This window comes from Aythya fuligula, chromosome 5 (assembly GCF_009819795.1).
Source record: "Aythya fuligula isolate bAytFul2 chromosome 5, bAytFul2.pri, whole genome shotgun sequence".
NCBI classification, from domain to species: domain Eukaryota; kingdom Metazoa; phylum Chordata; class Aves; order Anseriformes; family Anatidae; genus Aythya; species Aythya fuligula.
In genome coordinates this window covers 46,839,479-46,867,357 of record NC_045563.1, presented here as the reverse complement: position 1 = coordinate 46,867,357, position 27,879 = coordinate 46,839,479, and the positions used below count along the sequence as shown (strand labels likewise).

General features: G+C 39.9%; 1 protein-coding gene across 3 annotated transcripts in view; it reads left to right on the top strand.

The window, feature by feature from the left end:
- The first annotated feature begins 2,958 nt into the window (after positions 1-2,958).
- CPT1A (carnitine palmitoyltransferase 1A) overlaps positions 2,959-27,879 on the top strand; it is a 37,606-nt gene continuing 12,685 nt past the window's right edge. Inside the window, exons 1-11 of one of the 3 annotated variants that reach the window (XM_032187815.1) lie at positions 2,959-3,054; positions 6,028-6,216; positions 15,417-15,569; positions 16,686-16,825; positions 17,220-17,391; positions 20,604-20,705; positions 21,551-21,688; positions 22,541-22,618; positions 23,267-23,374; positions 24,746-24,833; positions 26,903-27,098. In XM_032187815.1, the coding sequence (XP_032043706.1) occupies positions 15,429-15,569; positions 16,686-16,825; positions 17,220-17,391; positions 20,604-20,705; positions 21,551-21,688; positions 22,541-22,618; positions 23,267-23,374; positions 24,746-24,833; positions 26,903-27,098 (1,163 nt within the window). In that variant the 5' untranslated portion in view covers positions 2,959-3,054; positions 6,028-6,216; positions 15,417-15,428. Of the gene's footprint in view, positions 3,055-4,291; positions 4,387-6,027; positions 6,217-15,416; positions 15,570-16,685; positions 16,826-17,219; positions 17,392-20,603; positions 20,706-21,550; positions 21,689-22,540; positions 22,619-23,266; positions 23,375-24,745; positions 24,834-26,902; positions 27,099-27,879 lie in introns of those variants that run through there. The other 2 variants (XM_032187816.1, XM_032187814.1) reach the window with 2 other exon arrangements.

Genomic DNA, 27,879 nt, shown 5'->3' with positions numbered 1-27,879 from the left:
GACCTATTCTGCTCCCCTTGCTCAGGTGCCAAGGGATGGTGCCCTTGTCAGGGAGGGCACTGCCTTGCCTGCCTTGCTCTCACCCTTGACTCCTGGCATACAAACATGCGTGCACTTAGCTGTCTACAAAAGGTGTATTTTGGAGCTGTTCTTCAATTCACTTACTACAGATGTGTTTTGCCACTCAAATTATCAGTGATAAATTGCTGAGGGATGCTGGGTTACCAGTGGCTATGTGTCCTAATTATGAAACGGAAACCTTCATGTTCAGATATCACAGGAGATAATACAAAGGAAAATAAAATAAACTGTCTTGGTGATGTTTAAAATGAAACTGTCTGACTAGTAAGCAAACTGGGACAATAGCTGGTGAAGCAACTAAGACTACATCGAACAATTGTGTGCTGAAAATCCTGAACAATTCAATTCCAATAAGCAGAATAAATCAGTTTCAACACAATTCAAGATAGTTGGTTGTCTATATTAAAATTGCTTGACTTCAGCTATTTGAGAAACTGAATCAATGTAATAATAATAAAAACACCAAAAGAGAACAATGCAAAATCATGTTGAGGATAACGAGTTTCCATTGAGGATAACCAACTTCCAAACATGATCCAGGCTTAAGGTTTAGTGATGTGACATCATTAAAATCTGTCAAAAATAGACAAAAGCAAAAATAATGAGCAGTACTGGAGAAGAAAAGCTGCTGCAAAGAAGCCATGTTGCATGTACAGAAGAGAAGAAATCTTGAAGAACTGGGGTAAGCTGACCAGAAGGATTTAATTCAAGAGGTACATATCTATAATGCTACACTTAAACTATTTCAGTCTGCATAGTTGTCATTGATTATTTTGATTTCTTTGGATTGTAAGAATCAGAATTAATTACTAGGAGGTCTTATAGTACCAAGCACATATTCAGTATGTGAATTACGGTGGAAAAAATGACTTATCTTTGCTGGGCAGTGAAAGGTTAGAATTCCAGGCCACATTGCAGGCTTGCAGCTGACTACAGTTCCAGTCATGAGAAGCAGAATCACCTTATGTCCCTAGATGAAGAGAAAGCGTACTTAGCAGAGAGAATGGAGCAGTAGCCACAGTAAAAGATGGTCCATGTTCTGATTAGGACGATCTTACTCGAGGAAGTATTTGACTTGTTTCACCTGGGTTAATGGGTGAATAGAGCCTGACCTAGGTGATAGTGGCAGGACCACTGGCAACTAGTCACAGGACTATCTGTAATGTTATGTTTACATCTGCCAGCAAAACAGAGCCAAGTCAAGTTTGGCTAAGACACAATCACACAACCTCATGTAATGCAATGCTTTTCATGTCCTTATGGAGGTTAGTTGCAGGGGGCTTAGAATCACAAGTTTATCTGGGTGTTCCCTAATTCATGAGAAGAAAATAAACAACACCAACAACTGTTCCCAGCTGACTGATTCCTTCCTGATTACCGTGTAGATGAACATGTTGGCTGGGGACAAAGATATGAGGAAACTCCTGGTAGAATGAGAGAAAGCACACTTGCGTTGGTGTAAATCTGTGGTTTTTGCTTGTTTAATATTTCAAAGGTAAAAAGCACCCGGAAGAAAAAACATTCAACAACAAACATCAAGACATTTTAGGTTGTCTTTGTGCATAATGAAAAATATGCAGATGATTTTTTATTTTTAATCTCCTTGTAGAACACATACACCAAAGAGACAAAACTTATTAATTACCTTCTTCTAACTCTTCAAGTTACATTATACATTATTTAGCCATACCTGTTATGGCTAAATACATGTAAACATGGATGCTGCTGAACTTGGGCGCATAAATGGGTTTGTGGTGATTTATTTATTTTTATTTTTTTTCCCCCCCTCTTACTAATACTAATAGACCTAAGCCTCCTCTCCTTGTTTTCTTCTGGGCTTTATGCTTCTTCCTGGAGTAGTAACATCTTAAAATCACATCATTAGGCATGGAACACTGGAGGTGAAAATTCTGACCAGTAGCGTTTCGTTTTATTGACGTTGCATGATCTTAAGGATGTGGGAGAGGCTCAGTCTGTAGTGTCCATGCTTCTGGATTTCATCATATGTTTGTGTGCTTTGGAGCCTTCAGGCACATCCTGGAAATTCCAGCTGGCAGGACTGTGGGGTTGGGTGGATCTGCCCACAAGGGAAAGATTATGAATCCCAAATTGTCCTAGTTCAGAACTGTCGTGTCGACACCACCGTAGTCTGACGTCATTTCAGACAGGACAGAAACTTCCTGCACCTGTCATACTGAAGTCAGAAGGTGCAACAGAGATATTCAAACTCCAAGATCTTGACACCCAAAAGCGACTGGCCCATTGCAAGCATAAAATTTAATCATTTCAACTTTTGCATGCTCTGGGACTGACACTTTTATTTAGATTGCTTCCATGATTTTGCATTTTTGGAAGCCTGCAATTACTTTTGGGAAGCACCGAGCGCACCTCCTTCTTCAGCCCCCTCCCTGCATTCGTTGCACCCTCGCAGGTCCCCCATGTGCTACATTACCCCAATTTACACCCATATCCCAACAACTCTACACCCCCACTGCCTCTCCTCGCAATCCCTGGGGCTTTGTCGCCCGGGAGCGGCCACCTCCATGCCTCAGGAGCCCTGTGCGCCCCTTGACACCGCTCCCCTTCACCCCCACAGCCCCATCCCACCTCAGCTCCATCCCCCCTCCCCAACTCCCCTCAGGCCGCCATAACTCCCCCCCTTCAAACCCCGCCCCCCTGGGCGCTGCCCACCAATCACCCCCCAGCACCCCCCACCGATGACCTATCAGCGCCCTCCTCCCTTCCCGCTCCTCCGCCCCGCCGGCGAATCCCCGCCCCCTTTCCCACCGGCAGCCAATGGCGGGGCGGGCGGCAAGCGCGGCTCCGGCGGGGCGTGTGAGGGGAGCGGCCGCCGCCCTCCTTCGCTCGCTCCCTCCCTCGCCGCCTCCCAGCTCCGGCGCCGGTCTCCTGCGCTCGGCCGGCTCCGGGCCGCCCCTGGTGGAGCCGCTGAGCGGCGGCGGCGGCCCTCAGCAGGTGGGTGGCGGCCGGCCGGGCCGGGGGAGCCTCCCGGAGCGGGGCTGAGCCGCCGGCGTGCCCCGTGAGGTGTCCCCAGTGCGGGAGGCGGCGGAGGGGACGGGGCTGTGGGGAGGGGGGCGCCTGTGGGGCTGCTGCCCCCTGGTTTGGGCTCCAGAAGCTTCCCCCCCAGGGTTTTTATCCCTGCTGCCGAGCTCTGCGTGACACCGGGGCTAAAAGCTGTGAAACTTGCACGAAAATAGCGCAGTCACCGTAAAAAAGTGGTTTTTGAGGTGTGCTTGGGCTCGTTGCGGCAGGGAGAGGTGAGGGCTGGCAGCAGCTGCTGGTCCCCGGTTGCTCGCCGCGTTTTTACGCACCGTGAAGGTTTTGTGCCGCGTCTTGGGTTTTCAATGGGAAAAAGCAGCGTTAGGCGTGACTTTGGTTGTTTATTATAGCTGTGGTGCTGGTGGCGGAGCTGCAGCGTCAGGTGCCTTTTTTTGGGGGGAAGGAAAAAGTGCAAAGCGGGATGGAGAGGAGCGGCCCATTGCGCCTCTCACCTGGCAATTTGTCAGCGCTTGAAGGACGATTGTGTTGAAACTCCGCAGCGTAGAGGAAATTACTGTACGGAGGACTACTCATTTCCTTATCACGTGTGTAGGAGTGCAGCAGTGGGGCTGGGGACGATGTTTTGTGCGGGGTTTCTCAATTCTATTTTCCTGCCTGCCCTCCTCAGTTTCTGGATCCATGCGCTTGGCTAACGCGGTCGCGCGTCCTCAGCCCAACGTGAGTTGTACAGTAGGCACCGGGAACGTGCTCTTGGTTCGTTGATACAACTAATAATTACTGAGCTGTGATGTTGTAGGTGAGTGAGGTGGCTCTCCATTAATTAACGCAGAAGCGCAGCTTCACCTGCTCACACAGAAACAAGGCTCCGACAGAGCCGTGACCTGCTGGGAGCTCGGGGATGTTCTGGGGGTGCGACAGCCTCAATCCGAGCACCCTGCTGCAAGGAAAGGCTACTCCTAGCTTAAAGAAGGACCGTGACATCCCACAGCTGAGGCGTGTGAGCTGAGGGCGCTGCGCTGCCTTCGGGGCAGCCTTGGCTCGGGCTCGGCGCCGCGACCTTTCACCCACTTCCCGGCAGCGGTCACGTGGGCGGGGGGCGTGGCCTGGGGGCGGTGGGTGTGGTTACGGGGCTTGGCCCCGCCCATGGGTGGGCGTGGTCAGGGTGCGGGCTCCGGGCGCCCTGCGGCGGGGAGCGGAGCGGAGTGGGTCGGGACAAACAGGATCGAGGGGAACCGGATCAAAGGGAACCGGATCGAGCCGGCAGCGCGTGGAGCGGCTGGAGGTCTGGTGCGTGCGTGACGGAGGGGTGTTCGCCTTGGCTGCACGCAGGGGTGGCCGGAGCGCTGCATCCCCAGCGTGGTGCGTGGCCGGTTCTGGAAAGTCTTGTGTAAAAAATGACCTAAGTGGAAGCTTTTATTTAAGGGAAATACACTTTTCTCTTTTTTTTTTTTTTTTATTTATTTCATATTCTGAAGATACTGACTTTGCCCTGCACTGTGCTGTATCATAGTCCCAAACTCCAGAAAGACAAGCTATATGGCTGAAAAGCATCCCTCTTTCCTGTGTCTGGATTAGCTTTAATTTGAATGGTTGGCTTAAATATTAGGAATATGCTTAGATGTGGCTCTTTGGTATTCCAGACTTTCATCCTTACACAGTAAATAATCATTGAACTACTGTGATAGTAATTCCTTCATTTTGTCCTTGGTCACCTGACATTGTGGTCATGTTTTTGGACTTCAGAGACGCTGGAAGATGGACATCTTGTAGGGCTGCTGAAAGGCCTACAGTTCTAGAAACGTTTGTTACCACAGAGGGGATAAACATAATTCTTTACTGCATGAGCTTAGAAGCTAATTAGTGCAAAGGGATAAAGAAGGGAGACAACTACTGTAATTAAATGCCTAAGTGATGGCTTTTATAGCAGTATTTAAAGTAACCAGATCCTAGTGCTTAGGTTTTTGAGGGGGGAGTGAGGTTTCTGCGTAGTACAGTAGCTGTTCAGTGTTTTTTTTGTGTGTGTGTGCTTATCTCTTACTCAGCAAGATTATTGTGAATTTTGAGAAGGTCAGAAGAGGTGGCTTGCTGGAATGTGTACTGTGTAACATATTGCAGTGAAGACTAGAATTATCTAAAATACCTAGGAACAGTGCAGTATGTGCAAACCTGTAATGAAAATGTTGTAAATAATGACAGCTGTAAGAGTTTCGGTTTTGATTACAGTTGTGGAGTGTAGCAGTGGAGTTTTTGTTGTAGTTGTTTTTGATGGAGTGTACATTACAGAACCATGTTGTATAGCAACATGCTATTCAGGAGGAGGAGACAGGCTGTATGATCCATAAGCTGTAGGGATTAGCCTGGTAATTAGCGCATTGTTTGATATACTTTCCCGTCTTTGCCTGGCTGTTTGCTAGGTGAGAAGCCAGCTTACTATCTGTGGTCTTTCTCCTGTGGAGATGTCAGTGAAAGCAATCTGTTCTATGAACGTGTCTCCAAAACATCTTGATAGTATCTGGTTTGACTGTAATGGGAGATTAAAGCCTATAAGCAAACACTTGCATTTACTTGTCTTAAACTGCAAGATGAAACTAGCCTTGGAGTCAGGCACCCAAGATCACCTCTCTTACTGCAGCTAGCCAGCAACCACTAATTTCATCCCCCAGAAATAACCGGGAGGGTAGCAGAGTAGTGGATGAACTTTGTTCATCCCACGGTTCTTTGCCATCTTGGACCTGTTACATGCAGACAGATCAGGCCAGTGTATTCATCCAGTGTAGTAAAAACCACTGTATCAAAGCTGCTGTTTGTGACAATTTTCTCCTTTGGCATCAGTTCTGACTAAATGGTTCCAGTCTGATCCAGTCCTGAGCCATTGAAAGCTGCGTGTGACTCAAAGTTCAAACTGTTTTTCTTGACTTTCTGTTTCAGAGCTGCAGTTAACTATTTGCCATTGCTGTAGCTTAATGGATATTAGCAGCTGACAGCATTGGAATGAATCTGGCTCTGAGCGTGTCCTGACCTACCCAAGAGTCCAGCTGCGGTGAGCCTGTGGGGCGGAAGACTTCTGTGTGACAAGCAGGTTTCAAGTCCTTTTTTGAAGCAGACAGAGCTGTTCAGGTATGTTCACATTTCATTCATTGGTCTGTTTGTTTGTCTGTGGGTGTTTTGTTGTTATCTCATCCTTTCACATATGCCTGTCATTCCAGTCCCCTTCTTGGGAAGGGGATAAAGAAATTGGGCCAAGATTCCAAAGAAGTTGCCTGCAGAGAGTAGCTAATCTATACCCAGAAGTGATCTTGGAAAATGCTGGACAGGTCACAAACTGATAGCTTGGTCAGTGGGGCAGTACTGCTGAGGTGTTCTGATTTCAGTGTGCTATGGGTGAGGTTTGCAGTGTTGCTGTACCTGTAGAAGCACGTGTACTCAGGTCTTCTGCTAGGGTTAAACCACAACATTTGTTCATTTTTAGATGTAAGTAATTCTTTAAAACGTTGCAGTGTAAGGGGACCTCAGCCATAAGTGAGGATGAGAGCGATCAGAGCCAATGATTAGCAATAACAAAAAAAAAACAAACAACAACAACAACAAAAAAAACCACCCACAACCACCAAAAACCACCCCGCAAAACTTTCATAATGGGTAGTGAGGGAAAAGCTCCTTTCTCTTTGATGCTTTGGTTAAGCCACTTCACACATTGGCCTACTAGTCATATTTTGGGAACTTTGAGAGAACTCATGCATAAATAAATATCACCTTCAGCTTCTAGGAGACTTAAAGTGATTTTAGCTTGTTTCAGTCACAACTAACAAGGTATGAGAGAGCCCGTCAGTTTAACTTATAGATTAACATCACATTCAGTCGATCATCATTTAATGCAAATTTTAAAGGGGAGTGATTGCTTGGTTTGTTTTATTTCTATGCTGTAGTCACCAGCTTCACCTGAGATGCCCTACTGAGTGACTTAAATCCTCGTGACTGTTTATTGCAAAGGCATGGCTTGGCTTTACTCCTCAGATTTCTCTTAATGATTTTGTGTCTGTAGACCTGTTAGAGTATGCTTAATCACTGTAAGGTGAGTTGTTGGTAAGACTTGGGCAGCAGCCTCAAGCATGATTTTTTATTACTGAAAATTGGTATGCAAGGAAGCTAGTTAGAAATAGAGATTCTTAAGTGAATAACACTGTTGGTTAATCTTTACAGCAAGTTCAGAAGTCAGCTACTTGCAAAATATCACATGGTTCATGAATAAGCCCTATACTCTTTCTGAGCTATCTTGTTACATTTTTGCAGAACTCTAATCTACACTGCAAGAAAGTGGCATTAGCTAGTAAAATATTCAACAAACAAATGTCTTTTTGGTCACGATTAAATGTTTCGGCTGTATATTTGATGCTGTTTACTGAAGATAATTATAGATCAAAAACAGTTTCCTTTGGGAGGCGTAGTGACCTTTTTGGAAACTTTAATGCATGTACATTCAGACAACTTTGATCTTTGTTTGGATTTCTGTTGAACTGGATGCTTTACGTGTTGGTTTGAGCTTTGTTCAGCTGTGCATCACAGGAGCACCAGATGCTTGTGAGTAAAAGTGTCTTTGGCATCCTCTGGTTAGCTGCCTGCCCTACCAAAATTCTGCCCTAATGCTAGAGGATAGGCTGTGTCAGGTACTGGTACAGAGGCACTCACATAAGAGCAGATTTGACTGAGTTACTGCATTGGTGCTGGATACTGCTGTGCAGCATATACTTCAGTGACTAAATCTGCTGTACTTGTAGCAAACTGTGAAAACACCTTACTGAAGTCACATCAGCTTTGTTATTGAACACAGGCTCTTCATTTGATAGGGCCAGTCACTGTTTTCCTTTCCTCTATCTATATACATGCAACAGTAAGTTAGTATTGTGTCCCACCACTTGTATCAGAAATCTACCTGCTCTAGACTAGCTAGCTTTCATGCAACCACGTAGTAGCGTTCAAAATGACTACGTAAGTCCATAAACGTTGTATACTAACACACTAGTGCTTTCAGAGAGGACAAAGTTACTGGAATAATGTTTAAAAAAAAATCAGGTGAAGAATTGTCTGAAAAGTTCATGTAAAATCTACAAATGTACAAATCCTACTGCAAAATCCAGCTGCTTTTATTCTCCAAACTAAGGGTATTTTTTTGTCGGTTGCAGAGAACTTGTTCCACTTAAACATCTGTTCCCAATTTGACTTCCAAGGTGTGCTGTTCTTTTAAAGCAATTGAATTGTTTATGCCTAAGATTTCTTGTTCAGGCCTTATTTTTTTGAAGTAGATCTACTTAAAAAAAAAAAAAACAAATTTCAGGAAGAATCTGTGGTAGCTATGCAGTTAAATACAAAACCTTTCTCAAAAACAGAGCTTTATGTTCAACATGAGCAGCACTAATGATAAACTGGGAATTTTGGTCTACGTGCGGGCTCTACTGTAAATGGGATGCTACAGATACTGACTGCTGGAGTTTGGATGCTTTGTGTTGCACTCAGGCCATCCCGAGGGACTTTTTGAAGGGGATAATGAACTTTGCACGGCTCAACTGAGAACTTTATTCTTCTTCTGTATTGATGTTTTGTTTTTTTTCTTCTGAACCCAGCATTGAAATTCTAAACTTTGTCATTCTTTCCATGCCTTTGAAGGCGTTCTTCCAGCTCTCCATGTATTCTTTCCTGAAATGTTATGCCTGGTACATAAATATGTAAAAGGAAGATTAAAGAAGAAAAGCATGCTGTTTGTAAGGCACTTTGTGCAATTGCTTCTTTTTTCTATTCTAGCACTTGTTTTCTTCTCCCTGATTGCAGGACTCAAGATCCTTGAATGCCAAGTGTCCCCTTGCTAAAATAATACAGGATTTTTGTTTTATTTAGCTCTTATACCAACAGTCCCAGAATGGTTGAGGCTGGAAGGGACCTCTGGAGGTCATCTTATCCAGCTGCCCCACCACTCAAGCAAGATCACCTAGAACTGGTTGTCCAAAATCATATCCAGATAGCTCTTGAATATCCAAGGGACAGAGACTCCACAGTCTTTCTGGATAGGTAGTGCTGGGCCCCATCACATTATAAAATAAAAAATCCTCACGTTCAGATGGACCCTCCTGTGTTTCAGTGCGTGTCCAGTGCCTCTTGTTCTGGTACGGGGCACCGCTGAAAAGGGCCCTGCTCTGTCCTCTTTGCACCCTACCTTTCCGATATTTATACCCTTTGATAAGATCCCTCCTGAGCAAGCCTCTTCTCCAGGCTGAACAGCCGTAGCTCTTTCAGCCTGCCTTCACAGGAGAGGTGTTTCAAGTCATCTTAATCGCTCTTCACTTAATTACTACCCTCTCCAGTAGCTTCATCTCTGGTACTGGGGAGCCTAAAACAGAATTCCAGATGAGGCCTCAGCGGCCCTGAGGGCAGGATTACCTCCCTTGACCTGTTGGCAAGGCTCTTCCTGATGTGTCCCAGGGCTCTGTGAACCTCCTCTGCTGCAAGGGGCCCCTTGCTGGCTCCTTGTGCAACTCACAGGGTTGATTTCCAGCGGGTCTCCAGCGTGTGGTAATGCACCGGGTTGTGATGCAGGACTTTGCACTTCTCTTTGTTGACCTTAAAGAGGTTTTAACCTGCCCATTTCTTCAGCCCATCTGAGTGGCAATACAACCCCCGGTCTGTCAGCCACTCCCACCTGTATGTCCATCTGCTGAATGGTGGTTCCTTTTTTTTTTTTTTTTTTTTTTTTTTATTTCAAGCTTATTTAAAAAGTTGGAAAGATACTACTTTTTCTGCTAAACATCTGAGAGGGTGCCAGTTTGATAAGACCTGAGAACTTCTGCAGAATTCAAATAGGCAAAGACATCCTTGATGACTGTTGCCCAGCTGTACTTAAAGTCTTGCAAAAAATGTCTTTCTGTTTGTGTAAGAAGAAATCCTGCTGCCTAATGTAAGTGTAACTGACAGAGGAACATCAATGGCAGAAATCTGAAGAGAAATAAGGAATATTCCAGGAAGAGAATTAGGCACCTCAGTGCTCATGATTATCTTACTTTTAGTATCTGGTATGAAGTGATCAGTTTCGGTCACGAGCAATTATGAGCAATTATTGGTTTATATAAACAAAATGCACTCATAGTTTTGACTTTCCAAGGAAGTTGAAAATGCATATTTATATATTAGAGCTTAACTGGGAGAGACAAAATACTTGATTTGTCTTTTAAAACAAACACAGTGCAGGTGTTTTAGTGTTTTAACCCAGGGCTCTGATTCATTAAGTCTGTCCTTAGACTTGGCATTCAGTGATCTATCCTAAACCACCAAAATAATGTTAACAAATGAAGATGCAAATGGGATTTTTTTTTTTTTTTTTGGATGACCATTTCTTCTAAAAGCTGTGGCAAGCTCATCTCCTGAAGGAAGTTCAAATTGTTTTTCTTCCTTAGAGATGTGTGCATCTGTGTGAGGTTTCCAGGTTCTGCTGAATCCAGTAGCATACTTTAACTCTTAGCACAGGGCTATGTGATGCTGCAAGTCTGCCCACCACCAACGAACAACGGTTTGGGTGTCAGAGATGTCTGTCTGAGAACTGTGGTAGTATTAAACCTCGCGCAGGGTGGTATGTGATGGCATTCCCAGCAGTCACTGTTCTTCAAGAAAAGAGTCAACCATTGACTGCCAAAGTAGAATCATTGAAGAGATTTGTTGGATGAACTGAGTTTGATTCTTGACAGATATATGCACCATATATAAAAGCTAATATACAAGTAGATGTCAAAATAGTATGAAGAGAGCTTCAGACTAAATTAATATTGCTTAAAGTGGGAGTCACAGAATTCTTTCACCCAGATTTTAGCTGTTCAGGGCTGTATGAATAAGATTTCTCTGTTTTTACTCTGCACTTGTTAATTTCCTTCCTTTGCAGGAGAAGGATCTGTGGATGTGAAAACTGCATTTAAGTAACGTCTCTTCCTGGTGACTGGACTATATCCAAGGAGAGATGGCTGGATTTTCCCTATTGCAAGAGGAGTAGGAATTAGAGAAAATGTATGAGTTGAGCAGGGGGCTAGGATGAGCTCTGAGATTAGAGGCAATATGGATATGGAGAGGAGTTGCTTTTTGTGATGAGGAGGTGCTGGCTTTCCTTAGCTTTTTTTTAAACACTCTCGTTTTATCCATATAAAGCCTATGAAATCTGCAGAAACATATTAAGGCTTATACTCAATAGCATTTCCAAAAGTATCTGATTCAGGAATTAATAACTTATTTCGCTCAATGCACACTAATACGTTTAACTCTTTTGTATGATGGCCTGGTGCTTTTTAAGATACACATGAAAATTCTTTCACTGTCTTTTTAGACATTGTGTTCTGTATTGTATCTCTCAGAGAGGTTACCAACCAGAAGTGTCTTCTTGCATGTCTGACTAAATGTTTCCTGGACATGGGATGTTTTTTAGCTTCAGATTTCCCAGAGCTGAGACCAACATCTCCTTGGAAATAGGAACATGTAGGCCCTAATATAAAGCTGGCTGTCTGGGGGTTTCACCCTGAAATCACTAGGACTGTGGGCATGAGAATCTAAAAAGTTAAACCTTGGTCTTTGTTGTGACAATGTCCTGAAATTGCAGAAACAGCACAATGAGGAGGTTTTATGTGTAGTAGACAAACCAACATAGATTTTACATTTTACCATTTTCAGACCATTAGATCTATCAGGGCTTGAGCCTCACGGCATGTTTTGTGTTTTCTTGACCAAAAATCTGACTTCCAACCTAGCAGTATTTTGTTTATAACAATGGAAAAATAATGTGGTAAGTTTTGATTGGCTCAAGATGCAGTATGAGAAGGGAGGAGGAGAAGCATTTGCAGCTGTTACAGCACGTTCAAATTGAACTAAAACCAGAAGAGAGCAGAGAACAGCTTTCTCCTTCAATAAAATAAAATTGAACCAAGTTAGGGGGCAAACGTGTCTGTCAGATATGTTAATTCTATAAAAGAACGCTCAAAAGTATGAAAATAACTGTTTAAGTTTACTTGTAGAAATTGTGTTCATCTTTCTCTTTTTTTCCTTTAAGACTTGGCCAAGCTGCTAAGGCCGTAAGCTCTTCGTTATGGCTCGCTGCTGGGAATAGGGCTAATTAACATATGCTGTACAGAAATATTTTGCTGACCAAAATGCCTTAAGTTAAAAGAAGTTATTGTTTCAGTCTTAGCTAGCTGATTGATGTGGGCTCTGCCTTACCAACAGTGGTAAGTGAAGTCTAAAATCTCGCGCATGCTCCTGCAGCCTGTGCTCTTTCACCTACTTTGTGAGCAAGCACGTGATGGCAGAGGAATGCAAAGGAGGGGAAGTGTACAGCAGCTTATGATTGAATTGGCCTTTAAGAGCTAAAAGAAGTGTTCAAAGAAAGGCACTCCAGGAAGTCTCTTTGGTACTTCGCCATCATAACTCAGAACAAACAAACTAGTCTTAAAGACTTATTTTCCTTCGGTAAAGGAAAAGGATATGAAAAGAAACAAGCCGTTTGGTTTTATATCTTTCAGGGTCAAGTAATACAGTCCTATAACCAAACCTGTCTTTGTTTTCAGGGCTTGTTTAATTGATTCAGGATTAGTTTTCACTTGTGCTTCATTTGGTAATAAGGAATATTTTCCCTATTGAAGCATATTTAATGATCATGCTAAATTTAGTGTTGTTAATATATCAGGTTGACGGTTTCTGATGAATGCTATTTATAACTTTTTCTACATTGGACAATAGAAACACATGCACTTCAGAGGGAGGGTTTACTGAAATCCTTTCTCTTCGCAAACCAGGAGGAGGATTTCCAGGCTGAGAAGCCATAGGGGACTTGAAGGGTAACAGAAACTAGTTCATCTGTTACTTTTATGTTCTGGGATGCCAGTGTCTTATTCTATGTGTGATCTGGAGAGCCAGGTGGCTCTTTCGAAATGAGTCTGTGGGCCTGATTCTCCACATAGGGATATGGTGTGTGTGTGTGTCTCTTTGTTTTTTTGTTTGTTTTTAACCCTGGTCTTAATAATAGCACTAAACTTACGATGAATTCTTTGATTGCTCTCTCCTTTTTTGAGCCCTGTTGTGTCCAGGGTGTGCCATGTATTACTATTGCCTATTTCATCACTCACACAATTTTGGCCTCAATGTAGAGCTGATGCACAGTTTACATGAATGAATACCCAGCTGACTGACTTCCTGATGCTTGCCAACAGCACGGCCCCTGCAAATGAACGGTTGTTAGTGACTGAGTCATGAAGTGCTACAGATTGCAGTTGTTGCTACAGCATGCAGGACTTAAAGGTCCTGAGACTCATGTTAAAAGCTGATTTTGTTTCTTCATTGTCTTAATGAAATGCTGTACAAGCGTAGATCCAACTGCATTCTATCTGTACGGCATTGTGAGCTTTAGCTACTCTTCTGGAAGCCAAAAGTCTGATTCACCAGGATTTTGAGCCTCTAACACTTGAGCAGTGACTGACGGATTTGGGAGATCTCTGAATTACCATCAGCTGCTGTAGGAGCAGTTGTATTGCAGAGGCGGATCATTAGAGGCTGGCTGAGGGACAGGTACTTTACATATATTGCAGTCACTACTTGTTGGTCAACTGCCTTACTAGATATTGGGCAACAGCACTTATCTTGTTCTTCTGCCTAGTGCTCCTTCTCTTCCTATATTTATTTCCTAGGCCTGTTATTAATGTAGCATTCCCTTATAATCCTTACCATACACAGACCTTTTTACACCTTCTGTCCTCCAGATGGTTTTCACATTATAGGATATTTCCAGCAAAGAGGAGGAGCATTATAGCATAATAGACTGCTTTTGAATTGCCCAGCTAAACTGCACTGGTTAGCTCTGACTTACTGTTTTACAAGGGATGAAGGTCAAGCAGAACTTAAGTTTTGCTAAGCAGTTTAAGCTTCAGATTTGTGGAAGAAATGTAAATTTAAGCATTTAGGATTCAAAAGGTATGAAGCAGTTGTACTTTTCTGTTTAAAGACAAATGCCAGTGCTACTTTAGAGCGCTTAGTGTTGATTACATTGTATTTTGTACCAGTAAAATGTGAAGTTAAAACCTGCCCTTGAATCCTGACCTACAAATGGGAATACGGATTCCTTTACCTCTTTGCTGTACTTCTAAGGGGATGATGGTTTTAAGTTTATGCACAGAATTTCTGGTAAGCTAATAAATGCGTGTGTACAACAGACTTTGTTATCACAGTGGTCTCCTCAGGAATATATGGACTAAACAACTTCAATGCTATTCATAGAGCCTGCCTAGAAAAATCTGTGTTTTGTAGACCATCTATGATTGTAGATGCTCAAACAACATTACTGTGATGATGAGTAGGGGTAACTTCCAGGGTATCTGTGTGGAAATGCTGCTTATGGAAAGAAAGAAGCTATGGAGATAAGTTGATAAAGAACAACTTAAAAGTTCAATTCAAATTGACAGTATCCTCAGAGAGAGTTAAGACATGTATGTGAACTGGATCTCAGTTGGGTTTCTATTCTAACTGCTGGTGGATTTTATTTTAGCCTGGTATGCCTGCCCGTTATGATGGTCTTTCTACTGTACTTGTGTTATTGTTGATTTGTTACGTTGGCATAATTAGTTCAATTAAATTTCCTCTTTACTTAATTTCAGATTTGTTTATATGAAGGTTACTTTTCTGATAGTTGTGTTTTTTTTCCCTGCTTGGCTTTAATTTTTGCATTTATTTGCTGGTGAGAACTGGGGCTGTGCTGTCGTATTGTTTTGACCTCTCAGCTTAAAAGTAAGGGAAGGAGACTATTTCAGAAGAAGGCATGGCCCAAAGCTGCTTTGTTTTGCTAGCTGAGTTGAAGACTTTAAATACCTTTTGTTTCTAAAATTATGGAAGAAAAAAAATCCCTTTATCATAGCAGAATGAGGTGCTACTTACCTGCAATACACTTCTTCTGAATATTATATCTTTAACTTCCTGCTCTGTGCTGGGGATTTATATATTATGTGTACGCACGATATTCAGCTTACTGAAGGCCTGCCAAAACGCTGAAATTATATATGAGTGTTTTGTCTCCATTTTCAGCAGCTGTGGTTAGAAGTAGTACCTTAATTAACATACCGGAGGCTCAGACTGAAGTGCAAGCATAGCCTGTGAAGAAGAGGGAAGTTCTATGTGTAAATTTGTCATACTTTGAAATGTTTTCCAAAATGACTGTGGAGAAGACTTCTTGACAGAAATGGGCTAGTTCCCAGTACCTTCGAACAAAGTCTAATTTTTTTAATCTTTTTTTTTTTTTTTTTTTTTTTTGACAGAACTCTTCAAAAATGGCGGAAGCCCATCAAGCGGTAGCATTTCAATTTACAGTAACTCCAGATGGGATCGACCTGCGGATGAGCCATGAGGCACTCAAACAAATTTATCTGTCTGGTGTCCATTCATGGAAGAAAAAGTTCATCAGATTCAAGGTACTTAAAATTAGTCAAGCCTACTAAATGTGAAGGTTATTCAGTGTTTCATAGATTTATCGAAGTTTTGTTTAAGCACAACTTAATTTTTATGCCTCTGTGGCAAATAAAGTTCCTTATTGTGAATGACTTGTATGGATTTTAGTTAACAAGAGATAGTAAGGAAGGTAGCACTGGCTGATGCTGTGCTAAAATGACAGTGTAAAGACTGCAAGGATACATCTTTTTGATCTGTTCTGTGGAAAGCAAGACAAAGCAGGTGTAGAAATTAATAGCAGTTTTAGTTTACTTATCTTCATAAGAGATGATGTAATTATGTAATCTTTTAGCACAGGTCAAAAAAAAAAAAAAAAAAAACAACACACAAACAACTGTACTCTTGATTTACATCTTTACCAAAATTAAATTTTTCAAATTACAGAAAATGTGGGGTATATTCAAGGCAGATCTTCAGGTAATTTTTGAAAGAGTTATACTATGTAATAATGTTTCTGATCTGTATTATGGATATAAATGAAACTGATATTTGATACAGATTTCTATGAATTTATTTGTTCATGGGATCCTAAATGTATCTATCTTATTAGTAAAAAGCTAGGTAAACTACCGGTTAATTTCAGCATCTTCTTAACACTCAAATTTATATATTTTAAAGTAGTCTTAATAAAGATTTCTTAAAGCTTTGAGGACTGCTTCCATGACAGAAATTTTCCAGTTTTCAGTGTATTGTTTAGTAGAATATTTTCTGCCATTTATTCATTTAGAGAGGCCTGATCCAGAGCTAAGTGAGAATTATTGAAGTGCCATTTGCTCCAAGGAAGTTTGCTGACTTCAGTATTTTTAGTAAGACTTGAAGCACTGTCCGTATCATCTGCAAAGAAACTTTTGAAGTTCCTTTAATTATTGGTATTGTTGTGACAATATTCAGTAGCAGTTAAACTTCACTAAAATCCATTCCTTACTCATGAGTTAAGCACGTGTAAGAAAATGCTGGATAATCTTAACTTCTTGTTTAAAACTAAATGACTTAAATGTGTTGATTTTTGTTTCTTTCCATGGTAATATGAAGTCAACCACTTTGGTATGAAAAAATTATGTGAAGGCTTTTCTTTCCAGAATGGAATTATCACTGGTGTTTACCCTGCTAGCCCATCTAGCTGGCTTATTGTAGTTGTGGGTGTGATGTCAACAATGTATGCCAAAATTGATCCTTCTTTAGGAATAATAGCTAAAATCAACCGAACCCTTGATACAACGTAAGTAGCCTGAAAACTTACTGTTCTCTAAACCAAATCAGTTTGACAGGATTTAGATTAAGAGTATTTATATATAACTGTGTAAGTTTTTGAACAGTATGTTTGTGATAGAGTAAGCATAAATCTTAAAGCAAAAGGGTATGAAACATGTAGGTTGTTGTACCAGTATTACTGCATTGTTTTATGAGTGTTTGGGAAGCACGGTTGGTAACTTCTGTTGCCTTTGTTCTTCTTGTATGAGAGGATGTTTGTAAAGGAGCTTAATGAAAAGGGGCAAACAGGCTTCTGTAATGTCTGCCTGTAGTACCACGGGACTTAGGTTTGCAATATTAAGTTCTCTCTAAAACTTAAACTGCTGTTAACTGACAGATATTGCCTTTTTTTCTTAAAATAGTGGCTATATGTCAAATCAAACACAGAACATCGTCAGTGGAATACTTTTTGGCACAGGGCTTTGGGTTGCCCTTATTGTCACAATGCGGTACTCTCTCAAAATGCTGCTTTCCTACCATGGTTGGATGTTTGCTGAACACGGCAAACTTTCTGCAGGCACCAAGCTTTGGATGGTAAGGATATATTGTCTTTCTGTTTTATCTTAGTGTGCATCTGATTTGTTTTCAAGGCCCTAAAAAGTATAACTTTGTAGGTTTTTTTCATTCTCACTTGCATTTCTGTATCCTAAGATGGGAGGCTGTTAAATATTTCTAATTACTATCATCTTTTTGATGCTATAATTAAACTGTTCAGTATGGCCTTGTAGAAGGAAGAGTAAACACTTTAAAAATAACTTCTAAATTTGCCAATGTCTTGGGATTCTGTGACTCAAATACCTACTTCTCTTGGCACGTGGCACCAAAAAATCTTGTTTTCCCCACAAAGTGCTACCCTAATACTTTGTTGAAGGTGAATGTTGGTGTTTCTAGTCATCCATTCCAAACTTAATCCCACGTTTGAAGAAAATAACATTAAATGTCCCTTCAATCAATTTTAGTGGTATGACTCCAAAAAGAGTTGGAGCAAAAACATGAGGTAGGTAGCTTGTCACACAGTTTACACAAGATTTGAGTGATTTGGCTCCTCTCGATAATTGAGGTGCTTTGGAAAAGGATCTAAGAGGCTGTCATCTCCCTGAAAGGCAGTGATGAGTGTCAAGTGAGGGAATATACATATAGGTGCTCCAAAAATGAAGCAACTTTTGTTACTCAGACTTGGTCATTTTAACTCTCTTTCCAATATTAATGTAGAAATAATTAAAGTGCTCTACTAAGATAAAATAAGTGTCTCTAGCCTCAAAAATTAACGGTTATGTTTAACAATATGTAATGATTTATTATGGAAGGTAATCAACAACATCCAGAATATAGATTAAAATAAAATTTCATTTGTAACAGATGAATATTAAATTTCTAATCACTAGTTTCTCCTGGAAGCACTGTCAAGAGCCTCATGACTTGAATTTGTACAGTACAGGCTCTGAATGGTAAGGCTTTCTGTCAGTTGCTTGAAGCTCCCGCTGTCAGGGTTTTCAGCATGTCTTACCAAATAGATGTGTTAAAGCTCTTAATCTTAGCTTATAACGCCAGCCTTCAATAGTGTGAACTGTAATGCTACTTACCATGCCCTGTTGTGTATTATATTTATATACTTCCCTATATTATAGGTTGCATATATTTTTTTCTATTTTCTTGTGCGTTACATATGCTTTAGAAACAAGTCTCTATATAAATATATGCCCAACAGTGTCCCATCTCTCCTTAATATGAATCTTTATTTTAATTCCTTACCTTTTCTTCAGCTAGTTCCAACAAAAGAGAAGACTGGTTTCCCTAATGAAAGTACCAAGTACCTTAGCTTTCTAGATTTTTATCATCCAGGAGAGGTTTCTATGTGTATGTTTGGGGTTTTTGATTTTTTTTTCAGCTGCTTTTCATGCTCATTAACAGCATGAAAATATTAGCATGGGTATATTGTTCTCTGTTCAAATCGTCATGCAGATAGAAAACTTGAGCTGTGATTCAGTCACTGTATAAATTGATTTGCAGGCTGGATGAAAATTCCAGCCTCTAAATAAGTCAAATTTTCTGATCAGCATGAGGGGAAATTCCAAGTATTAGTTGCAGTTTAAAAATAACAAAAGACAAACATTCTTGGAACAGATGCAACATGTGCAAGAATGAGATCATTTGCTGTGTCTGGATATGAAAGTGGAGAAGTAATTATGGATGTGTGTCTGTCAGTTCAATTTAATGGTCTCAAACTGTTAAATTCTCATTGAGTTTAAGAGAAATACTGTGAAATGTTTTCTGTCTGTCAGTTGAGCAGGTACTTTTTTTCTGTCTGAAGAAAGTGTCAGCCTTGCCTGAGTTCTGGAATAAAATTGTTTTCATGCAAGGAAAGTAGATTTTCCTGTGAAACGCTGAGTGTTTTTCTCATTCAGCTTTAAATTTGTCTCATCATGAAGCACATTCAGATTTCATTGGGCTGATCACTGTGGCACATCTAACAGATCTGTTTGTTGCAGGGAGGTCTTTGTTGCTAACACAAACTCTTAATGTCTGTGCTGCCTGAAACAACCTCCTGTAGCTGTGCTGACCAAGGAAATTGAGAGGAGTGAATATTTTAATAAGTAGCCTTGTCAGTTGTTTGTAATTTGGGTAGAGAGGGCAAGTTCTTGCAATTAAACAGTGAAAGGAAATCCTCAGTTTTCATCTGTCTTCAGACTATTATACCATTTAGTATATTGAACTGTGTGCAATGTGCTGTGTAGTCTGTTGGGCCCAGATTGGATTTCACAATAAAGGTTCCACTGGATCAGTGGTTTAATGCTTGTTTTTACTTTCATGCTGAAATGGGGTGATGGTTCCAATATCTTTCTGTGTATAATCTAGAAGCTGCATGGTCTAGACTTTCAGCCTAGTGCATGTCACAGCTCAGAGGCAGCCACAGATAGAAATGCTGCTTCTGTCTTCAGTCTCATGGAAAAGTAGGGACTGCTCTGAAATCTGAAGCTGAAATGGTAACTGTTGGCTTTTGGCTGTTTTGGTTGTGTTTTGTTTTTTTTTTTTTTTTGTTTGTTTGTTTGTTTGTTTTTTGATAACAGAAGGACTGAGTATAACAACCGGCATGCTCACACAACTTGATGTGTTCAAATTGTGCAGTAGATTACCTGGGACAGTCTCATGCTTAAAGAAACTCCCTGTAAATCTATAATACTGATACTGAGCTCTAACTGTGGAAAATATCAAATCATGATTCCAAACCATTATTATTGTTTTTAATGATGCCTGTAGTTATCTAAGATCCTTAGCTGAATGAGAGGCTTGATAATGAATCCTGTTTTAAAGTACAATGTAGGGTGTTTCTTTTTACTGCCTATTATAAAAGTGAAATATCAACAGGTAGACTCGCTTCTTTAGCCTTCGCAGAGGAAATGTATGAAGAAACAAAGCACTAAGTAACCATCTCTGTTTTTCTTTGAGATCAAAGCGTGCCACACAAGAACAACAGTATTGCTTAACAACTAAAAGATTGTGTGGGAAGACAGGAAGACTCCATGACACAATTTCTGCAACTGACACAATGTTTTAACCTTTAGGAAGTTAGTTTCTGTCAGTGCCTTTTTAACTTTGTGAAACAATGATAAAGGTGGTAGTTTGCTAAATGTATCGCTTACTGATGAAAGGAACTCAGAGCTATGTTATTCCTTATTACTCTTGTCACTTTCCTTTGTGGAATCTAATAATTTGGGGTGTGTATTTTGGTTTTGTTTTTTCTTCAGTCACTTGTAAAGCTCTTCTCGGGACGTAAGCCCATGTTGTACAGTTTCCAGACATCTTTACCACGACTGCCAGTTCCAGCTGTCAAAGACACAGTCAATAGGGTATGTTGAACTTAATTCACTTTCCTTAGTAAGGTTTAATCAGTATTTAGATACCATTGTGATTTTGTTTGACTGTTTGGTTTTGTTTTGTTTTCCCATGTCTTTTAAAATCATTGCATGGTAGTATTAATGTCGTCTAATGGATTAAAATGTCTCCATAGAAATTAAAACAAGGCCTATGACAAATCACTAAAACCAACGACAGTTTGAAGCTGGCTTGCTTCATGTTGAACAATATGATACCAACTTACATAACGCTGTCCAATGAAATGTGACTTCCAGGGCTTCTGATACATCTTGGTTTTGTTGCATTCCCTAACGCATACAGAAAAGTGTTTTATGAAACAAAAGTCTTGCAGCAAAGTAGGGCAGTATGTCATAGAAGCTGAAGATTTGATTTTCTTGTTTTTGAGACAAAAAAAAAAAATTCTCTGCATCATGCTAAAGAAGCAGAATCATTTAATTTCTAAGGAAGAAAAACAATTCCAAAAGTTTCCAACTTATTTTGAAAAAGGAAAAAAGAAACAAGTTAACGCTTATATACTGAGTTCTTCAATACAATAAGTACTTTAAGATATGTTCTGCTCTTGAGGGGAGAATGTATGTTAGAAAAGTGACCTTTTCCACTTGCAATTTGCTGACAAATATGTAGAAAAGATCTAATTTTTGTACTTCACAGGCAAATATTTAGAATAGAGTATAGTCTTAACTGTAACAACATAACATTTGAAACCTTATGTATTCAGTCTGAATACTCTGTCTACTGTTCAAATATTTTGTGTAGAAATGATAAGAAGCTACATGTCGGTGACTACACTGATGCTGATTCTTTTCCTGTGTTCTAGTATCTGGAATCAGTCCGGCCACTTATGAATGATGAAGAGTTCAAAAGAATGGAAGGTCTTGCCAAAGACTTCGCATTTAATTTGGGACCAAGGCTTCAGTGGTATTTGAAGCTAAAATCCTGGTGGGCCACAAACTATGTAAGTAGATAAACAGGAGACTTAACTATTCAACTGACCTTATTTTATTTGTTCTTTGTTGCATTTTTGGCTTAACATTTAAAAAGGAATGAATGTTGCAGAAAGCAACTGAAATTGACTAATATTTGTGTAAAGCGGAGACCACTTGATTTGCACAGAAATGATTTGATCTGGGATTTAGTAAACAGTGTCGCAAATGGAACTTGAAAGAGTGGATCTTCATTTCTATGTTTATTCTTCTGGAGCTGGTAATTTAGCTGTAATGATTGCTTTTAAGCTGTTCGTTACCTTGTTAGGATTTATAATTCAACACTGGGTGTGGCTGACCAGGTAGAAGAGGGATTTAGGACAATTTTTTTTATATAGAGCAGGTAAAGCATATGAAAGTGAAGTAAAGAATCATAACAAATGCGTAGTTTTTTATCAAAAAGAAAATGCAGACTCCAATACCGTAGTGAGAACTGTGTAGTATAATTCCTTCCTGAGGTATTATCTAAAATTTATCTGTACAAGTTAGCCTGAGGTAAACTAAGATGATCTATAGTTACCCTGGCATACTTCACATTCAGGAGATCTGATGCATTTTAAACATTATATGAAGATGATGCCTTCAGAAGCTTATGATCAGAGAGCTAGAGCTGAATTTATTTTTTTCAACCTTTGTTGTTGTTTTCCCCTAAATATTAACAGAATTTAGTGGAGGATTTTGGTCTGTTTGCGTGTTTCCTAAGTGAAAGGGCAAGCTAACAGTTTTCATGCTGCTTCTGTGTGGAGTGTTGTTGAGTCATTAACATAAACACAAACTATGGAAGTGATGAGGTCTTACTCATTTTCTTGTTCTTCATGCTGCAGGTTAGTGATTGGTGGGAAGAATATATCTACCTTAGAGGACGTGGACCAATTATGGTTAATAGTAACTATTTTGCAATGGTAGGTAAATGCTGTGAACATCTTGTCTGCCATAGAACCACTGTAAAATTTCTGCCAGTGATTTTTTTCATTTTTTCTGTTTTGGAACTCCAGTATGTGGTGATTTTCTTTCTTGAGTATAACCTGAAACTAATATCTTAAGTACAGTGCTATTTTCATAATAAACTTAGCACATCTGTCATTTAAGCAGACTCATGCAGTAATGAGTTGTTATCCAGTTCTGTACTTATTGCCACAAGCAATCTTTAAAATCTCAATGTAAAACTTTCATTAGTAACACAGCTGTATGTTCTTATTTACAAGTTTACTTTCTGTACAGACATTTGCAAAAGACCCTTATGTTAAAAACAAAATTAGGAAATACTGTAGTCTTGAATTTAACTTTTTAGTAATAGTATTTGGAATGACTAATAGCTGTCATGTAGGTTTTCAGACTGATGCTGTTTAAGGAGACTTTGACTACTGAAGAAATTTTAAATTCGAAGTCGTCAAGTCACTGCACTAGCATACTTCATTATATTTTAAAGCCTCTTCTTTACTGACCAGAATAAACTGTAAGAAAAAAATGAATGAGAAGTACTGAGTTTTTTTTTTTTTTCCCAATGTAGTATGGTGATAATTAACTTAAAATTCTTATTTGTTCTACAGGACTTCCTTTATTTAACACCCACAACCCTACAGGCAGCTAGAGCTGGTAATGTTATCCATGCCATCTTGCTCTACCGGAAAAAACTGGACAGACAAGAAATCAAGCCAGTATGTATATAAGTTTAAATGGCTTTTGATCTCTTCCAGCACAGCCAGTAAGAAGTTGATCTGTTTTTCTGGAGCAGGAAAGGAGAGGAATATCTTATGCCAGAACAATAAGTAAGGTGCAGCTAGATCTGTGATCTTAAAACATTTTGGTTGTCACCTGAATTGCATGTAGGCAGAAAGTACCAGCTATCAGAAACACAGACTTCAGTCATGCTAACTGACTTCAGTATTTGAAACTGACGTACCTATTTGCCCAAAAGAAAATAGGATCTTCCACTTGTGTGTGTTAATCGTACCACCTCACAAATTATTGGTATGTACCAAGCACGTAATGGTACTTCCAAGCCACTGAAGTCTGAAAATCTCATAGGAAAACATTTCCATATTTCTTGCTAATACTGGCTTTAAGGATGGATTTTAAGTGGAGTAGCATATGAAAGTTGTATGCTACACTGAATGCCATAATGCTTGCTATATTTTCATGTTGTTCTTTTAGATTTATGCTCATAATTATCTAGCTTAGTAGGTCCACCAAATATGATGAATGTATTTACTTAATTTATCAAGACGGGAGATAAAAATCTGCAGTGTATAGCTGAATTTATTCGTTTCTTAACCTGATGCAACAATGATGCTAGAGAAACTAAAAAAAAAAAAAAAAAAAAAAGTCTTTGAACAGAAGTGTAGAAACACTTGATTTCCACTAGATATGTACCTCATACCATTCTGACTCTGCACTCGCTGCCTGAGGCAAGGAGTAGACCCTGAGGTTAAGAGTGGGCCAGTGGTAGCCTAAGGGTAGATGACATGAAAATCCTATGGAGAGTTGTGCTGAATTGTAGGCAGCAGAGATAGGCAAGATGAATCCCATTCTGAATTTCTATCCCGCTCTGTGACTGTGTGTTGTAGTGAACAAATATTGTTAAAGCAATTAAGGAGTTCTGTTGAAGATCATGGCAGGGGTGTAATTAGTTGTATGCAACTGCATGTCTGAGAAATTGGAACTTTTTAAACCTCCTTCTGGCTGTTTAGGAACAAAAAAAGAAGTGAAGAGGTAATGCTTGCTGCATGTGTATCTTTTGCATCCAGACTGACCATAGAGAGATCCTTGGATTTCTGATGCTAACTAGTTTTAGTTATGCCTCCTGAAGGGAGAGCTTTGGTAAGGTGAGGGGGGATGTGGAAATGCAGCTACTGGAATGTCAATGAAACTTTCCGCATGTAGTTGAAGTCAAGATGAGGACCACAAAAAAACAGATGCATTATAAATCCCATTGTTCTACAGCCTGTTTTTTAACCAGACTGTTTTTCTTTCCTTGTTAATATTCTAACTGTATACAAATTACAATTTAATGTGTATTTGTGGTGCAGATTCTTCTGATGGGATCAACTGTTCCGCTCTGCTCAGCTCAGTGGGAGCGGATGTTTAACACATCCCGTATTCCAGGGGTGGAATCAGGTAAGCAGGACCATCCAAGGAGAAAAAAACATCATGGAATTTACAGTTTAGGGAGAATTTTCTGCTAAAATCGTATTTTCCCATGTAAGGATCTGAAAGACAGGACACCAATAGTGTTGTTTCTGAAGAAGTAATGAATTGCCATAAAGTGTATAGATGACTTCTCTTTCAGAGTAATTTTGAAAGTTTAGTGGTTTTTTGTCTCTTTCTTTATAAGATGACTTCAAGAAATTGTTTGCCCCATATTTTTAATGTGTATATAACCTTTACTTTTTTTCCATTCTGCTCTTTCAGGTTCCTTTTTGATATCTGTTTTTTTGTGAAAGTCGTGTTCCTTTATCAAAGTTATTTTAAAATATGTCATCTCTTGTTTTTTTTTTTCCTTTCTGTTTATTATTCACAATAACATCATAATGTATTTTTCTCAATATGAGCAACAGTATTGTTTACGTGGTTTACAGGCAGTCTTAGTCTTGTCAGTTTCTTTCATTGCCAGTATTGCCTTGACACTTGGCATGCACTGTAAGATACCAGATAAGTGAAATCACCTGTAATAAGGAGATTGTCCAAAACTTTCTCTGTAATGCATTAAGAAAATGTATACAGTGTTGGTGGTGGTGAGCTTCTGTCCTACCCTAATTCTAGTAATGGTCTGATTATCCTAAGTGATGAGTAACTAAATTTTCACATCTTAGTGTTGAATAAAGGGAGGCAGCTGTTGAATTACAGTAGGGTCATTTTCATCTCAGTCTGCTTCTGCAACTTCTACGTACTGCGGAACATTACAAATACGTTTATATGATCACCACAAGCAATCATATTAGCTCAGCCCCAAAAACATTTGTATCTGCAAGTTAGTTCAAGTTAGTTACAAGATAGTTCATGTGTACATTCTCATTGTAGGTGTAAACATGCTCTCATTACAGACAACAGAAGTTGAATACATCTTGAGGGAACGCAGATGTGTGCATTCGTTAATAATGCCTATAGATAGAAAAGCAGGGTTTGTCACATTCTACTTTCGGTCCTCTCTCATTTAGGTCCTCTCATTTTCACTTTAGGTCCTATGCCTGTTGAAGTTAGTCATGTAACTCTGGGGTAACTCCAGCTCCTCAATTTTTATTTTTATTTTAAAATGCCTTCCATGATGTGATGAATCTGCATGTTCGATTGCGCTTTCCAAGTGATAGTGGTGCTCTTTAATAGTATAATAGGCTCACAGAAGCATGAAAATGCTTCTGATCAATGGATGGAGCATACCTGTCTAAACTTCATTAAGTGCTCTATACTTTATTAAGAGTTCTATACTTTGAGTGCTCTGAGCACTCTTTCCTGGTGCAACAGTTCTCAAATTTCTCAGAATCATGACTTAGGCTTTTTTTCTTTACCATCTCGTTAACTGGTCTCCTCAGATGCATAAGAATGAAAACAGTTCTTTGGAGTAGTGAAAGAACTGAACAGTTTTCATCAAATGAGGACTTTTCCTGGCTGCTTACAAACCTTCACTTGAGGTTTGACACAATGCCTTCATGACATAAGTTTAGGCTTATCCCAATTGGATTTATATTTGTAAATAAAGTGAGGACAAACTTGCGGCCTAGGTTTCTTCTTCACTGACTACTGTAATGTGACACTTCATGCCTATAGAGGTAGTATTCTGTCTGCATGTGCCAGGGTAAGCATGAAAAAAAGCTTATGAACATGGATGTACCTTCTGCCAGACTTACCCAGCATGTTCTCTTGCTGACTGCTTCATCAGGCTACACTGGTACTGCTTACTTTTTGGATACAGAAATGCAGATGTAGTTGCTTTAGTTGTCTCCACCGTGGAACTGTTACGTGATTACCAAATCTGGGTATTTGACTGTTTCGTGCAGCAATCTTTGTGTACTAAAATTCTGAATTAACGTGTGGGAGTGGTACCTCTTATTCTACATTTTATTTCTTTGTTAAAAGAAGCAAGCTGTGGCTAACTGGTAATACATACAGCAGGCATTTGATGTTATATAGTGTATTATTGGTATTTTGAAACTTCAGCTTTCTTCTCACGTAAGTGATTACAATTCTAGATACTCTCCAGCATGTGAAAGACAGCAAGCACATTGTTGTGTACCATAAGGGGCGTTACTTCAAAGTGTGGCTGTACCATGATGGTAGACTGTTGAAACCTCGAGAAATTGAACAGCAGATGCAAAGAATTCTTGATGATGATTCAGAGCCTCAGGCTGGTGAAGCAAAACTTGCAGCTCTTACTGCAGGAGATAGGTATGGTTATTATCATTTTTTTTTTAATTAATATATTAAGAAGTATATTGCTGACATGTAACGGCTGTACGGCCCTTTGTAATAACAGGGAGTTAAAAGTAATTTTGCAGTGTCAGTGCTGTATACAGGCTCCTTATACTTAGCTGAAAAGCTGGGGAACTCTGCTTTAATTGTTTGCTGTAAGAATAGTAATTTGAAGCTTTTCAGTGTTAAGCATATTGAACTAAAGCTTAAATCTGCTCTGAGGCTTCCTGGCATCTTAAAGAATATCCTAAAATTTAAGATAGAGAATGTTAATTCAGTAACTGCTGTTCTATATTTATGACTTGCACCTACAAAATAAAGCAGCATATACTCAGTTCTAGGTGCAAGATCAGTTATTTGTTCAGTTACTAAATGTAGATCTATGCTATACGTTTGGGGTGCAGCAGACATGTTGAACTTCTGAAGAGTAAGGTGTGCATGTGTGATGATATCATTGGATGGTTTGGCTTGGAAAGGACTTCACAAGTTCATCAAGTTCCAACCTCGGTGCCATGGGTAGGGACACCTTCCTCTACACCAGGTTGCTCAAAGCCACATCCAGAGACAGAACATAAACTTCTCTGGGAAACCTGTTCCAGTGTCTCAGTGCCCTCTGAATAAAGAATTTCGTGCTGACGTCTAATCAAAATCTACTCTCTTTTAGTTTCTTTTAGTTTGAAACCATTACAATTGTCCTATCGCTATGCTCCCTGATCAGGAGTCCCTCTCTAGCTTTCTGTAGGCCCCCTTTAAGTAC